Source organism: Melospiza georgiana, chromosome 8 (genome assembly GCF_028018845.1).
Source record: "Melospiza georgiana isolate bMelGeo1 chromosome 8, bMelGeo1.pri, whole genome shotgun sequence".
NCBI classification, from domain to species: domain Eukaryota; kingdom Metazoa; phylum Chordata; class Aves; order Passeriformes; family Passerellidae; genus Melospiza; species Melospiza georgiana.
The window spans coordinates 14942230-14959803 of NC_080437.1; the positions used below are offsets into that span (position 1 = coordinate 14942230).

Below are 17574 nucleotides of genomic sequence, written 5' to 3' on the forward strand. Positions count from 1 at the left end.
AAAACCATAAACATTTGTCTAGAATTTCTGTGACCTTGTTTGAGTTTTGGGGGTTTTTTCGAGACTGTGTATATTTCCATTTGTTTTTCACCTGCTAATATTTCTGTCAGTCTGGGAACACATTTTCAGCTGTGTAGATAATATTAATGATTCTTTCCTGTGTTTTAAGTGTTGAGTGTAAAATTGGATGGGGCTTTGAACAATCTGTTCTAGTGAAATCTGTTCTAGTTACCATGACATGGGAGTTGTAATTAGGTGATTTTTAGGGATCTCTTTGAACGTAAACCATTCTGTGATTCCTAAGAGTCCAACTGAATTCAAAGGTGATATCCACATTTTCAGTGTGGGACATTTTCATTGCTCTTAGGTGCATGACCCTGCATCTAGTCACCAAGTGAATCTTTAATAACAAACAGGGTGACTTTTGCAGATAAGTGTAAAACACAGATTTCCACAGTGCATATTCTATTCCACAGGTGGCTTCCTAATTGTAATATTATCAAAAAGTAATGGAACCGATTTCTCCTAAGTTTATGATGGTGAAGTACATTAAATTCCCATTGAACACATTAAATCATGTTTAATTTACATGGCTTTAATTGCCATGTGTCCTAAACATTCATGTGTGAAGGAGCAAGCAATCATGTGAACCCTGTCACGAAGGGTTTTGTCCTGAGGGATGTATTTCTGGAATTGCAGTCATTAAAGAAATGATGACTACATGGTTTTAAGCTTGCTATTACTTGACTACTCTGTGTGATAACCTAAACTAGAAATGTTATAGAATTACAAATTTTGATCTAGATCTTACAAGATTCTAAAGTTCTTGGCCTTTCTTGCTTGGTTTCATGAGCTGATTTAGGAGAGAAAAAAATCCAGTTGTACTTTATGTTAAAAAAATGTATTTGGAAAAAATCAGTGTCATTTTCATTAATATTTTTTTCTGATGTGTGGCACAAAATGCATATGGATTAGCTATATGTATTGCTATTAAACCTTTTGAGTTTGTAGTTTTTCACCTTTTTGTTTGTAGCCTTGTATATATATAAATGAGACATTAGCTGAAGCTGTCTCTCCTAAAACTCCTATTTAGTTTACCATGTACTTGTATTCTCAACTATGAGGATAAATATGCATATTTTCATATTGAAAAAAAATGCATCTCTAAATAACTGATGGATGTATTTTTCGTGGAATACTCAGAAGACTGTTTTGTTTTTCTCTGTGTTGTTTGTTCCCTATATTCTGTTTTAATTCAAAACGTTTCTCTTGCTGTAAATATTAGAGTGAGTGCTTATCAAAGCATAACTTCAGTTAAGGACACTACAGGTGTCATAAGAAATAATTGAGTTGCAGCTTTAATAAGCAGTACATTTAATGTATCCATACAGCTCAGTAGAAATTGCTCATGATTTTGCTCTGGTGTGTATATAAGCCCAAAGCTTTATGAGCTTTTTCTGTAATTCTTAGCCAGTAGCAGGGATGGGGCAAATTAATTTTCATTTCCAACAGAAGCATTAACTGTGATCACATCTATATTTTGTAGTTATAGATACATTGTATTTGTGAAAGGAGGTATATGTGAATGAAGTATAAAATCTGACAAAAATAAAGTCTGTACACTGACCCATGTGAATTGATTTAATGTGTCTCAGAAAACCCTGAGATACAAAATCATGCTCACAATACATTGCATCCTAAATGAAGTCAGTTACTTCCAATTTAAGACTATGTTCCATGCATCTCCAAAGAACTGCTTCATTTGTTTATTACTTCATCAAATTTTAAGTGTCATTATGAGAAGTGAACATTTATAGATCTAGTGGTTACCTCAGTTTGTGGAGTTTGGGTTGTTGAGGTTTAGGTAGGATTTTTTTTTCCTCTTTGGTATGGTTTATCCATATCCAAGAATTGTATTGAGGGAAAAAAAAACCAGCCTGGGTCCATGAAAATAAATGTGTTCATCTTTTTACACTGAAAAGATGTAACACTTATGTGACTTAAGAATCAAGTAAGGAAATAAAAAGTATTTTTCAGATAGAGCAGTACCCATTTGTACCTAAGAAAAACAGCCAACCCAAATTACAAGACCTTACTTATTTTATAAGGAGCAGTATAATAAATAGATGAGATTAGCCTCTATAGAAGATTATTTAGTTTAGCAGCTAAATTCTCAGTGTAATGGCAGGTTACTACATACTAGCAGGCAGGGAGGAGGAAAGGTGGAGATTAAGATGGCCAGTACAGCACTCTGCAAGTGCTAGGAAGTACTTTGTGTGTTCAGGTGACAAAAGCTTGTGCAGGAAAGCTAAATTTGCCAGCCTATTTTTGACCTGAGTAACTGGTTTCACATGAAGAAATTCTTATGTGGTTGTTTCTTTTTGTTTTTTTTTCCTTTATCTGTTTTATTCCATCTTAAACCTGTGAAATTGCATTTTAAACCTGCATTAGGTGGAAGTTTTCATTGCAACTGCAGCCATTAGGCCCAATTCGCTAACAAAGAAATGCTAGATATGACAAGGGATGATACTAGTTGGTGGTGGATGATACTAATTTAGCTGTGTAACTTTATTTCATCCCATTTATCTGTGTGTGTAATACAGGTGTTCCTTATACCATCACTTTTCATTTTTTGCAAATATTAACAAAGTGTGCTGTGGAAACGAACATGCTTTCTGTGGTGATACCTTCCAATTCCTGTAGTTCTCCTCTCCTTTTTATTTGTTGCTAAGCTTGAAACTGTGAATGAAGGAAAGGGAAGGATATCTGGGTAGATGCTTTCTTTGAGATTTGGTTTCTGTTCCAGCCTCTGACACAGGCTGTCTGTGTGAGCAGGAGATAATTTAGACCAAACTTTCTGCAGCTGATCTCTGATTAACTATATTAATTATTTTCCGAATCAGAGGCTGGGCTTTTGGAAATGCTGAGCATTCTCACAGCAAAAGTTCCTAGAAAGTCTATATGAGCTATGCAATGCTAAACACTTAGAAAAATTTGGCCTGTAGGCATCCCAAACTAATAAATACTAAATCTCATAGTTACTTAATCTCTCCTCTGTAAAATGGGGTAATACAACATCTTCATTCTTCCTGTCAAAGAAATTGTTTATGAATCTTTTGCATGCTGTAGTGATGAACATTGCAGACTAACACATGAGAAAAATATGATGCTGATTTTCAAGAGAGATAAATTACAGGAAGCCATGCCTGAAGTAATGGCAGTAAAACACCACTTGAGTGAAGTTTCAGATTGTGAGAAGGAAGAAGTTTGTGGGTATTAAATTAAGAACTGTATCATAAGGTCTACATAAAGGGGGCTGAAATATGACTTCATGACCAACCTTTTACTTCTGAACTCATGAGCACTTTATTTTGTGGCCTGCATATTCTTGTCATAGGGTGTTGTGGGCATGTGGAATTACACAAAAAAATGTGCACATTATTAATCTTTCAGATATATTATGTTGTCATACTAATTCATTCCTAATGTGTAGAAAGTACTTAACATATTAAAAAAGAGATGTAATGAGATCCATTTCCCCTCTTATCAATGGCATGAAAGACTTTGGACCTTCAAATTTTAGTAATGTATGTCTGTTCAGCATTGTGCTTTATTTTTGTGTATATGTACTTCCATAAAATCAATTTTTGCTAGATGGACAAGTGTTTCAATTCCTGGTAGTCTTTATTTACTCTGTATTGCATATGCATACCATTACTACATTTTGAGTTAGAAAAGCTGAACTTTAATAAAAGATGAAGAGAAAACTTCTGAAAAGCTATATTAAATTTTAGAGAGCCAAAAGCTTAGATATATTTAACATGTATAAAAATTACTGGAGAATATATTTATCTGTATATTCACATTTAGCTTGGTGCTTTGCAAAACACCTTTCCTAAAGTCTAGATTTAAATTATTATGAAAATAAAGATATTTCATAGACATGGAGTACCTCACTTGTTGATACTAGTTCCTTTGTCAAAGTTAGCTGAGGCTCTTCTGCCATGGTGGTTGGGTTATTTTTGTTCTTTCATGGCTGCATAGCAGTGTTTTAAAAATTTTCTATTCATTTTATGTTTTTTCAGCTGTCGTGACTGGTTGTCTTGTACCATTCCCCTTGAGTGTATGTGTGTATTTATTATTTTAAACAATAACATTATATGTCCAGATAGGGGTCCCATTAACTTTCTATTTCACTAGAAATTGGCAAAAATTTGCATCCAAGGATTTAGTTTCATAAGTGATATTTTTGTTGTTATTGAGCAGTGGCTGAAGGTTTTTTCCTTTTCACCATATTGTGAATTTGTCACCACTTTGCATGAGACAGCAAGCAAACAGCAATGCTCAGCTTCACACTTCACATTTCTGAGAGGACTTTGTGTAGTCTATAATTAAAGCAAAAAGATAAGAAAACAGATGTAAGCACTTAGATTATGTGATTATAGGCAGAGGCATTTGACTGTCTCAAACTAAAGTTTTTGTAAAACGCATGTGAAACTTTTATTTGATTGGAAATATCAAGGAAGAAGGGCTTAAAATTTCCTTGTGGCCTTTCCTAAATAGTGGGTCCCCTATAACCCAATCAAATAAAGCTAATTTGGGAGATTCAGCTAAAATTAATATAAACTTACTGTTTTGTTGGTTTTGTTCTTGTTTCACTGAGCAGTATATTAATCAATCCTGGAAACCACGTCAAGATTCAAGAAGGTACCTTAGGATTCTTCATTGCAAGTGATGCCAAAGAAGTAAAAAGGTAATTAAAATGTTTTTATCTTTGAATAGAAACAAACATATTTAATTTCAGATTTTTTCTTTACATGTAAATTCTTCACCTAATTTTCATTATCATCTGTTTAAAAATTCGGAGAGGGGATTGAGTTGTTACTCCTGAACCACCTATGTGCATGTAGTTCTCCTAACTATTGTCCTAAGTACCAAGGAACTGAAATTTGCAGCAGATATGAAAAGAAATAAAGAGACTGGGGTTTTGAGTCCTCCTAGAAAATGTGAAATATTTTCATTTGTTTTCTCTATACTTATTGTGTCTCAGAGGAATTACTATGAGAGAGGAGGACAAGGATGAAACTTCTGTTAGATTCTGGTTTAGAGTAGTTCTTATCTACACAGACTTTAGCAAATTCTTGATGTGAGTTAGCTGCTGTGTTTATTCTGTAATTGCATTAGCAAAGTAATATTTATGTTCTTGTCATTTTCCTTTAATGGAGCTGCAAACTCCACATCCTCATAATAATAAATCAAACTACAAAAGTGCATTATATCCATTGCAGCCAACTTCACAGGCTCAATGTACCTCGGTGGACTAGATTTGGGGTGAAGGAAAAGGAGTTTTATCATATTGTGTTGAGGACCAAATGTGTGTAATCTTGTTTGTTGGGATTATAGTACGCTTGGAAGGAACAAAAGAGCAATGTGATAAAATAATTTTTCAAAGAAAAATATTTAGTGTCTCTATAATTAAAAAAAGAAAAAAAATTAATATTTGCAACTGAGTTTTTCCTCATTATTTGTATCTTTGTTATGAGTCATGCAATCAGATTTTTACTGCTGTTCTCCATGAGTTTGGTATTTTAACTAAATCCTATACTTAAAATGATAAAGTATTCAAATGATACTCTTCATTAACTTACAACCTTTTAGGATTAAATACAGTGAAATAATACCTAACAATGCCTACTTGCCCTGCATATATAAAGAAAGTCAAAACACCAAAACAGTGAAATTGGAGAACTTGACTTCTACTTTTCTTGGAAGAGCTGAGGTAAATTTTGGCTGGGTGAAATGTACAGAACAGGGCAGCAGTGCTCCTGTCCTGTCACATCTCCAGCACCATCTCTGGAGCCTGTGCATCCTGCACTGCCTCAGGGACTCTGCCTTGCAGCATTCTGTTCCTTTCCTCTCTGCTGCTTTCCTCCACTTGAACATGCAGAACTGGCTGCACATTGCTTTACTGAGCTGCTAGTTTTCTTTCTTTTATAAGGCATTTTACACTCTGCAATGAACTTTTTCTCAGACTAAGTGAAATGGCATAATATTTTAACTGCTAAGATTAGGGAGAAGTTAACTGTTATAAAGGCGTTTAGATAAATTTTTCACATCATTCATCTGCCACGTTTTATTTGATAGTGAACATGAAACAGGATTTCCAGTTCAGTCTGGCTTTTGGCAGAAGGCTATGTTTAGAAATACTCTGCCTCCCTTGCCACGATTCTTGGCTGCTCTGTGCAAAGCAAATGGTTATCAGATGTGTTTCTACTAACAAAGCCAATTATGAAAAGTGTTAATTTCACCCTTTGAGCTATCAGTCAGACTCAGAAATATGTTCTAAAATTGAGATCTTTTGGAGGGGAAAAATGATTTTACAATAAAGCATAATTAAACATGTTTTATACCTGAAATGCAAATTAAATTATTCTGGCTTTGTTAATGAAGACATTTCAACCCCCTCAAGCTAAAGTTATTAATATTTATATATCCCACAATGAGATATAACCTACAATGTTCAATTACTCTTTCTGTTAGAATAATTTTTGCATTTTCAGAAGAATAGTTTCCCATAAGAAGCAATTACACCTACAAACAGTTATGCCTAGGTAAATAGCTTCACATACAATGTTAACTGTTTAAATATAATACAAACTACCTGAATTGCATCTTCATTATTCCTTGTTCATTTACATGTTAGCATGAGTGCCAGAAATCCACATTCTTCAAATCCACTTAATTTACCCCAATTATCTAGAATAATTTTATTACATCAATAACTTCAGGTATTTGTTCTTTACTTTAGACATGGGATTGAAGGTACCCTTTAGGACAATTGTGCTGCAGTGAACTTCAGAAACATGGTTTCTAGCAATGACCAATATCCAGTTCATGTTGTGAAGTTTTTGTGATGGACTATTTGTGGTAGTTGATTCTTGTTTAATAAAGGGGCTTTACAGCTGGACTGGAGAGAAATTTTAAAAATTTGAGGCAATTTTCTCTTCCTGGCTTACGTCTTGACATTTACTCATGGTTTGAAAAACACTTTCTTCTCATTTCCTTGGAAGTAGTTGATTTTCTTTTTGGTGGAATGTGAATATCTTGAAGACCAGAAACTTTCTGCAGCAAAGTATTCATGCTCAGAGAAGATGTTTTCCTTTTACATTTTGCATCTTGGAAATACTAAGGCAATTTCACAGCCTGAAAGAGTAATCTTCCTGTGAGTTTCTTAGAGAAATAAAGTGTGCTAGGTTTAGGACTTACATATTCCATTGGTAGCTTCATGTTGTATTGATTTTAGAAATGTTAATAGCATTCAGTGAGGTCTCCTTGCAATTTCAATTTGTATTTGAACCAGTATGAAGCATTGATGTGGTTCATCTCCTCTATGCTAGACCTGATATCTTTCTCATGATGGGTCGCTTAACTACCAGTATAGTTCCACCTGCAGTGGCCATGCTATAATTAATCTAGAAGAAATAGTAGTAATCATCCTGGCTGCAGGGACAAAGGCTGCGTTTAATCAGAGGCTGTTTATAAATATTGGTTTGGTTTTGTAGTTTTTTTATATTTTGGACTCTAGATTTGTTTCAGTGGCCTCCTAATTGTTGTAGCAATCTAATGTTCTCATACTGTCAGCAAAATATATGGGCTTCATCTGAAAATTTGCTGAGGGTGCACTCGATGCCTCTGTCTGTGTCATTAATGAAGGTATTAAATAACACTGGTCCCAGTACAGATCCTAGAGAGACATCAGTTGTAACTAGTGCCTGGTGGGACTGTGAGCCGTTGATCACTACCCACTGAATGTGGCCATTCAACCACTTCCTAATCCACCCATGGAATCCATCACTCCAGTTTGGAGAGAAGGATGTTGAGGGGGACCATGTCAAAGGCTTTACAGAAGTCTGGACAAATGACATCTGTTGTACTTCCCTATCTGCTGATGTGGTCATTCCATCATAACTGGTTGGTCAGGCAGGATTTTCCTTGGTGAAGCTGTGCTCCCTCTCTTGAATGACCTCCCTGTCCTCCATGTCCCTCAGCACAGCCTCTTGGAGGATTTTTACATGATCTTTCAGGCACAGAGGTGAGGCTGACAAGCCAATAGTTCCCAGGGTCATTGTTTCTACCCCTATTTAAGATCAACGTACAGTGTTGATCATACAGTAATGATCAAATGTCCAAGCTTAAAAATTGGCACAGGGTGCTAGACAGTCTTTTAAAAAAACCACCCTGGTAGCTGATGAAAACAAAAAGTCCTTTTTTGTGATTCAGTTCATTAGATGCTTTTTTTTCTAAGATGAACAACAAATAAACTAATACACTGTGGCATAGTTATCATACATTCTTCCAATTATTTTTCAAATAAAAGTGTATTAAAGGAAATACTAATTTGGAGCTTATTGTTGAAATTAATGGTCTTGCAGCAAATATTTCCTACTTTCAATGTCCAAACCTTTGCAAAGATTAAAGTAAATTAGCATTGGCGCGTTTCCTTAATTGGTCACTGCAACAAGATGAAATATAGGACTAATTTCATTTATAAGGATTAAGAAATGTGTCAGTTTTTCCATTCTGTCTCTCCAGGGCATATTTTTACTGCAAGGCCTGTCATGATGACATCACAGATCCCAAAAGGATAAAAAAATGTGGCTGCAAACGGCGTAAGTAATATTTCTATCCCTCCCTTCCTCTCCTTTTCATGAACTGTTCAGCCCTGAAGAATACCTGTACATGCATTTACATGTTTTACACAGTGGTACAGAAAGGCTAAGAAATAAATGCACAGCAACGTAGTAAGTGCTATTTGAGTTTCTGAAGTCCGTATGTTTTTGTTACATTTCACACCACTCACACCTGTGTCTTCATTAAAAAGTAAATTAAAGACCAATACTAACAAAAACTGAAGAACTAAGTCAAGCTAAATTTAACTGTGGAAATTTCTGAGTTAAGAATTAGCCAACAGTGAAGTTTTTCTCTCATTCATAACATGCTGATTGTGCAAGAGAAGAAACTAGGGAATTATATTTTATCATATAGCTATTGAATTTTTTTTTTCTTTTTAAATAAATGAGCAGTTTTAGTGGAGGAAAGGGTTGTCTGGAGGAAATTAAATATTAGCACCTCTTACATATATGCTTTTACCTGTAATGCTAATATTAAGTTTAGTTAGGTTCTTAAACTGTTTGGACAGTTTTTAATGAAGAAATGAGTGTTTGAATGGAGATGAGACTTTGCATCTGAATTTCTATAAATATGTAGCAATCAGCATTTTACCCATATATGCTTTGAAAGGACATTTTTCAGGAGCTATCACAACCACACTTTGACCAAAGATGTGCTTGACCCATGCATATTTGTAATACCAATAGCAAAATTATTTAGGAATCAATTTCTCATTGAATATATAAATATTTATGTGCATTCCATGGCATTCTGCCATGACAAACATAGTTCAGTTTAAAAGTATTGATTAAGTAAATTGAGAGATCTCAGAAGGGCTTGATCATGCCTATTTTACCATTACTTTTAAAAGGGGAAAAGCTCTCTTATTTATAGCTTCAGTCTGCTATAAAAAAAGCTCTCTTATGTAAAGCTTCAGTTATCAGTGCACTGTTATAGAGGATGGAAGAAAGCCTAAGCTGAACATTCTCTGCCTTTTGGAGTACCTGAAATGGATGAAGTCTTGAAGATGATTTTCAAAAGAAAAAAAAATTTCACAGGAGATTTTCAAAAAAACTCCTGTCCTCCAAAACACCACGAGTGTGGAACAATAGTATGATAGGGAGAAAGCAGCTGGAACTGACAGAAAATGGTATTTATCTTCCCAGTAGCCACAAGGAGAGCAAAGCACATGGAAAGCATGCCTGATGTGGAAGGAATGTATGCATTGCCTAACATATTGGAAAAAAATTGTTCAAGAACAGTTTATCCATGTGAGAATGTGACCTTTGAACTGCTGCCAAAGCCAATGAGTCTGCTGAGTAAGTTCTGGTAAAGCCAGTTACAGATGCCTCAGGGTGCCTGTGACTCTCATGAAATCTTTTTTCAAAATTACTCAACAGTTAAAGAGAAATATGTTACCTGCTTAATTTTATCTGGTTCTGTCAGGAAAAAAAAACAAAACCAAAAAAACTATTTTATTTCTATTTTCTTCTGTACTCCTCCTTCACATGGTGTATGCTTTTTTAAACATGTCCCGCTTAAAAATTTAATAAATCCCAAAGATCTCTCAGTTTAACATGAGACCTACACATTTCATAGAAGATAGGAATCAGGAACTCGCATTATAAAGGTTAAGAGCCCTTTATTTTTATACAGTAATGAGAATCAAGGTAACCTTCTCAGTACTTTGAAACTTGGGAGGAAACGGGGTATGACCCAGCCAACACAATGGATATTAGCAGCAGTAAAGCCTTGGAGAGGCAAGAGTAACAATTTGTGTAAGTAGCAGTTGGAAGGGTTACAAATGGCATGGTCACACATATGAGTGCAATAAATGAAAGTTTGTTGGGCAGATGAACAAACAAACGGAGTAAGGGAGGCAGAAGGAGGAGGTGGCTCTCAGAGCTGGTGCAGTGAGCACTGAGCACTAAGGAGGGAATCCTCTGAGTCAGGTGAAGAATAATGATCAGTGAGAATGACATCTTGAATTTCCCTTTCATTGTCTCCCCTCTCCTCAGTCTGCCCTCTCTCCTGCAGTTTCTTAGACACACAAGGGGTCACAGATACCACAACAGTGGGCAGCCTGTGGAAGAGCTGAGAAGAGCTTTCAATGAGGAGCATGCTCACAAGTATTATAAATAAGGCAATTGCTTTTCTTTTAAAGAGCTGTCAGAAAAATTAATGAAATGAAAAATTTCAATAGTAATTAGTGATTTTTGTTTCTCAAATTTTGTTGGCAATTTTGAAATCCCTTTTATGGGACCTGCTTTTTGTGTTTGGGTTTGTTTTTAAGGTAAGTCTTTAGTGCAGAATGTTGTTCTCATAAAATGTTTTAGCTTTCAAATCACTAATCACTTTTGAAAAGACTTAGATATGTTATCCATGTGCAAATGATGCAAATCATTGGTCTTAAAAATGCAATTCTAACCAAAGCAAAGCATAAATTGAGAAACCTTTCTCCCTGTTGGGTTAGAAAACTATCAACTATTATGTCAACATGTAATACATCACTAGGCCAATTTGATTTTTGACACTGCATGCACATGCATCTATATAGTTCTATATAACAAATACATGCTTTAATGAGTGAGTAGCATGGTAATTAGAGGCAGCTAAATGTGGAAAATATGTAAGATGAAAGGAAAGGTTGTATATAAAAATATTGACACATTCAGGTGAATTAGATGTGAAAGAAATGGAAAACTTAATTATGGTGGCTCTAATTCATGCAGTTTCCCATAATACTTAATTCACATTCTTGAATAATGCATCTGAGGTTGCACTTCAGTTTAGACACTTTCTGAATATTAGCTTGGGGTATTGTTGGGGTCTAAACGTGAGTCTGACCTACATAGCCATTTGTCCAAACTCATTAGGCCTAATATTAATAATTCAGGGCAGATCAGTACATTTCTACAAGGCCAAGGATAATTCATTTAATCCTGCTTTCCTTTTGCAGTTTCTTTGCCATCCCTTTCTCCTTACCCACCCCACTCCCTGAATAACACATAAATGCTGATGGCATATTGTCCAAAGAAATACTTGTGTGGAAATTTTATTCACAGAATGTTAATTTTTTTTAATGTTTTCAATCTCTTTCCTATTCCACTTAACTGTAGTTTTTGCAGCAAGAGGCCAAATATGTGTATATATTTGTGTAAAATGCTGCCACGTTGGGATGAAATCTCTAAACTGGATGACCTGTTCCTCCTGTTTCTTTCATTTTGTACAACAGCTATGGTCTAATTCTCTATATATTTTTTCCAGTGACAGTGCTTGCTGTGAACGGTGGGGGTTGAACCCCAGAGGGGACAAATCATGTGTACATTGATGTGTTTGAAGGAATTTCTTGTAATCTATGACAATTGACAAACTTTTGATTTATTTTTCCTCTTGCTGCCTTGGAACACGGCCCCTACTATATTTTAACTGCACACTGATAGTGATCTATTGTGAGTAAAAATGGGTTCCCTGTAGCCCAGAGTGCGGTCCAACCTGTCTTTCTCTAGCAGAGAGTATTTTTGTTCAGTATTTTGGTTCTTTTCTTTATTTATGTTGCATGTAGCAGTGACGTCATACCCACAAGTTTCTCATTGTTCCCACCAATGGAGATTAGGGTGACGAAGAAAATACAGCAGTTTTCCCTTCCACCTATTTGCCCTTTTTTTCTACAAGCTTATTTTTATCCCTAAATGAAAATTAGATCTTGGCAATAGTATTTCCTTTAAATTATTCTAGGGGTATCTCATGAATTTTTAGGGATATTGGTCAGGCTGGGGTAATTGCCACTATAGCACTCTTTGCTGGGTTAAATACAATTCATCTCTCAGGTCCCTGTTTAGGTTTTCAGTACTTTGTCCTTTCCATTGCACAGCTGACACAAAGAGTAGCACAGCATTTTTACTGTCCTTACCTAGCTTTTTTCTCCCCAATGACCGAAAAAAGTGTTATGGGAGAAAGCCAGACAATTAATTTAAAGTGTGATTTTTTTAATGTATAAACCCAGAGATACCTTCAACAGGAAACAAGCTGCAGTGATTATTTTCCTGAGCTTGCTGGTTTTGACACTACTTACATAAGTAGACACACACTGACTTTCCAGGGCCTTAGCTGTAAAGTTTTACAGTATTATTGTATCTAGAATATGAGCTTTATGGACCACTTCATGTCAATCCAGGTCATACCACTTGAAAGTGTGCAGGATCTTTGAAGGCTCTCATCAGCCACTTTGTGTGTGCACTCATGGTAAATACAGCATTTGGGACATGGAAAGAATTTGCTCTTAGAAGTACAAGTGCTGCAAAGAAATGCACTGGTTATAGGGCAGTGTTGGGATTATATGGGCTTGTTCTTTCGAAGAGCAAGGGGGATCCCACAGCTGCAGTGCAGCGTTGCTGTGCCAGATTGAGGCTGTAACTTTACTGTGTAGCTGCAGCTATTCTAAATAAAGGCGGCCTCAACGTGCAACTTCGACATTTTACCAGATATTCTGAATTTATTGTGTGGAAACACCTCAGGTCTTAATCAGGATTGAGATATTTTCCCCCTCTCATCTATACACACTGTAGGATCTTGCAAAGAATGAAGGAATAATTTATGCTCTTGATAAAGAAGGCTCTGGCCTTCTTGAAATTATGGTGGCCTGCATCATCATTATTTGCTATTTATTTTATTGTGGAGCCTGCAAACTACACTGAAGGATTGAGATCCTGTTGTGGAAGAAAATATTCAAGGATAGAACAAAAATTTCTTCAAACATCTATTTTTAGACAATAGAATGACACAGCAAAAAGATGTAGCAGCAGGAAAAAGCAGCTTGTGAAACTGGTCAGCGTGATAAGAACCAGCAGTAAAACAAGTTCTATAGGTGAAATGGTGAATCCTATTGACTTTGAGGCAAAATACTAGAAGTAATCTGGATTTATCTGAAGCAATGTATTTATTTAAAATATGTTCTTATGTTGAGACCTTTGTGAACTAAAGAAATTCATTTAAATTGTAATAAATAAGTAAAGGAGTTCTTCATGCTGTGAAAGAGCTAGAAAAAAAAGGTCATGTAGTTTTCCTTTGGTTTTTTCCATTTCCCCAATAGCTTAAGTTTGTTTAGAAAAGTAGTTTGCTTTGAGAGTGCACTGGCTGAGAGTCTTCTGTAAGGTAATGAAGGAAAGGTCATGATCAGATTTGAAAATTAAAATGAATTGGTCTATAAATGTGCTATTACATCGAAACTTGAGTCATTCTTATATCTACTAAAATAGGGCAAGATGTCCACTCAGATCTCCTGCTGTTTTTTCAGTTTTGACATAGAGCAGCAGTTTGTGAATTGGAGCAAACAAGTAACCAGTCGTCATTGATGGCAAAAATTGCAAGAGAGTGAGCAAGCTCGCTTGCTAGTCTTGACGTTGACTTGTAAAAATTAAATAATGGAGAGATAGATTTTCCTGTTGTGTTAAGGTGAATAAATTCTCACCAACAGGTTAAGGTACTGCTGTATTTTTCAGGAAACTGAAACTGTGCTGGGCGAAGTCCTGTCTGTGTGTCAGTCTCATGATGCTAAGCAGCATTGCTGGCAGGCGATCACTCCAGCCTGGTCGCCTTTAATGCTGGTGATTTTTCACTCACAGTTTGGATCATGAGAACTTGACGAATTGAAATAACAGTGTGCATTTCAATTCTGAAGTGTCTTGGGACCTTTCTGTACCTTTTTGTACCGTTGGGGGGTCAGGAAGGCTCCCGCTCCTGCTCCTGAGCAGCTGCTGCCCGAGAGAGATCCGCTAGATGTCCTCGGAGCTCCACCCTGGCTGCGCTGAGGAGCAGCCCCAGCACAGGGGGCACAGCCCGGGGCTTGCGAAAAATCAGGAGAGAAGAAGGAATACTTTGTTCTGCTTTCTTTAAAGAAAGGAAAAAAAATGGAAAAAAAAAAAAAAAAGGAAAAGATAAAGGAGCTGTTCCTTGACATTTTAGGTAGAGAATAATCTGCAGTTTCCTTTGCTTATTTTTGCAGCTGGAAATATTTCCCATTACTGTTCGTGAACTCTAAGTAACACTTCAGATCCAGACAATCTACACATTTTAACTGTACTTTTTGACTTTTTGAGATCAGAAGTAAGGTCTTGTGAGAAGCTTAGACATCTGGGGAGCTATTCTTTCTTTTATAGAAAGGAAGGCTACTACCTTCTGAGAAAAATTGCATCTGGAAGTTTCTACAAGTATTTATTTACTTTCTAAGCAATTGAAAGAAACTTTGCTCTCCTTTTGCTCTTAATGAGTAGTTCATATGTGCCTTGTTTTGTAAATTATTTAGGCAGTCTTAACTTAGTGTCCACAAAAGCTTCCCCTGATATTTTTACTGATTAGTTTTACAAATGTTGTGTGATTGTCATCATATAAAGTACAAGGATCTGTCTTTTCTTTTTTCTCCCCTATTTATTATACAATTGAAAATAGGAAAGTAGTCTCCTTAATTTCCCAACTTTTGTTTTCACCAGTATCAAATTACAATTCTATTCAACATTTATAACACATCTAGGAATAGAAATAAGTTGATTCTTACGCAGGTCCTACAGGTGTCAGATAAATTTAACACACACACACAGAGGCTGTTCTTAAGGTCCCCCTGTCTCTCTGATGATTCCCATTTTCTGTTAATGTTTATGGAAGTTTTATAGAAAATGGTATGTGTGTGGCTGAACCATTTAAAATCATTTCTGTGCTGTCTTTGACCTTGTCACTAGTCATCCCTACTAATAATGCGTGTTTTGTTTTATTTGAAATAAGTATTGTATTTGGTGTGAATGTAACTGACTGTATAAAAGGAATGAAGAGTAACAGCATGTTTTCTTTCCAAAAGTTATTGCTCTGATATGCAGTTGCTTATATACTTGTTAAAATCCTTGTGGCAAGTCCTTTCTGCTGCTTATATTTCCAGGTCCAGGCCTGTTTCCTGCATGATAATGATGTGAAATATTCAAATGATGCATGATCTCCAGAACAACTGACAATAATAGTTAAAAACAGTCCCTGAAGGGTATTGCTTTTGAGAAACGCCATCATGTCCTTCCCCTATTGAAGAGAAGGCCTTAAATTTCCAACTTTATTGGTTTAATTCTGATGAAAATGGTACAAAAAGTTTTCCTTCCTAGCCTTCTTTGCCCTTAAGGATGATTTTTTTTAATTTCCATAAATTTGTCCTATCCTGTTATTGACTGTTGACAAGATATGGCCAGAAGTAAATGAAAACCAGGGACTGTTACTAACCAATGACGTAGCAGTTGGGAATTTCTGAGCAGTGTTTTGCTACAGCATTTGATTAGAAAAAGTCCTTCAAAACAGCTATAATTACAGCAAAATGGGCCTGCTTTTTTCACCTCACCTACTGTCAGTGTGTTGCACAAATACCCTTTATTTTTCTTTAATTTCCTTAAAAAATAAGAAAGTAGGCATACTGGAAAGACTGTTACACTTTTGGTAACTTATTTCACTTTTCTTTTACTGTCCAACTTTTCAACTTTAAAGAATGTGTTGGGAAGAGTTAGAGGGAAAACACGGGAAAATGCTGTTTTGAATTTTCTGTGTAGTTTGAATGTGTATGCATCAAAAGCTGCAGTGGAAACCTTCTTACTAAAAGCCAAGCTCTGAGGAATGATGTACTATGCAATGAACAAGCCTGATGCTGCATGATGAATTTCTGAACAGCTGTAAGATAACTCTACTAGGATGCTAAAAGAACATGGCATCTGTCATGTGAGCAAAGTTTTAGAGGAATGGGGTCGCTGCTGAAGAGATCACTCATTCATCTCCCTCAATGCCTGTTTTCCACAATCATAATGTTACCCTTGCTTGACAAGTATACTGTATGGCAAGCCATCAAGGCCTTAGAACAGGACTTGACCCATCTGAGTGATTTCAATCCCTCTTTCCTGGTGACTGTGGGATTAAGAAATTGGAAAAAAAAATTCTTTTAAATTTAATGTCATTACCATAAAGCAAAAAAGACATCCTAAACTGAAGATACAGGCCAGAGAAACATTACCTTTTTTCTGCATTTGCTTTTAAGGTTCTGTTTTTGCCTGTCAGTGTTGTTTTGTTTTTAGTATAATTGAGTCAGTTCAATCTAAACCATTACCAAAAGTTGGTTCAGTGCAGCATGTGAAACAATCTAAATGGCCTTTGGATTCCTTGAGACGTAAACATGCCTGATTCTGATAACATGTAAGATTCCAGGATGGTAATTATACATGAATTTATAAAATAGGATGCTCTATATTTCTAGAAATGCATAACAAGGACATTCAGATGACTGAAAGATAAAGATGTTCTGTCTGACCTGGCACTTGTTTTGGAACTAACACCTAATTCTAAATTCAGTTATTTTGTTCTTGATTGACTTTTGAATCCAAAGCAGAAGCCATGCCAATGATTGGCTCAGCATGTTTCAGTGGACCAATGCTCTGTGTGCTTTTGGTGATGCCTTATTTGTGAACTGAACTTAATGTTGAGCATATTTACCATTTTTAGTTTTGTCTCCTATATGGGCAAATTTTGGTATTCTGTCAAGAGTTAATTTGAATTCCTGAAGATAAAATGTAAGCAAAATTAACTTTTTTGGAGAATTTTATTAATATCTTGTAACTCTTTAATAGTGTATAATTAATTGCAGTTAAGGTGGTCCTTGGCACAGTTTAATACCAAAAAATTATTATAATGCATTTAAGAATAAATATATTTATATATATGTGTGTATGTATAATGCATATGTGTGTATGAGTGTGTGTATGTAAGAAAGCATTTGTATGTGTGTTTCTGTGTGTGTATACATACATACATATATTTATATATGAAGAAATCTCTGATTTTTACAGGAAACAGGATAGGCTAAAATACCTAATGGACTAGTGACTATTG

General features: G+C 35.6%; 1 protein-coding gene across 32 annotated transcripts in view; it reads left to right on the forward strand.

Moving 5' to 3' along the window:
* Positions 1 to 17574, forward strand: part of KCNMA1 (potassium calcium-activated channel subfamily M alpha 1) — a 403122-nt gene that overhangs the window by 295658 nt on the left and 89890 nt on the right. For 28 of the 32 annotated variants that reach the window (XM_058029021.1, XM_058029020.1, XM_058029013.1 and 25 more), the window contains 2 exons: positions 4667 to 4753; positions 8593 to 8669. In XM_058029021.1, the coding sequence (XP_057885004.1) occupies positions 4667 to 4753; positions 8593 to 8669 (164 nt within the window). Of the gene's footprint in view, positions 1 to 4666; positions 4754 to 8592; positions 8670 to 12113; positions 12123 to 17574 lie in introns of all 32 variants that reach the window. The other 4 variants (XM_058029039.1, XM_058029038.1, XM_058029027.1 and 1 more) reach the window with 1 other exon arrangement.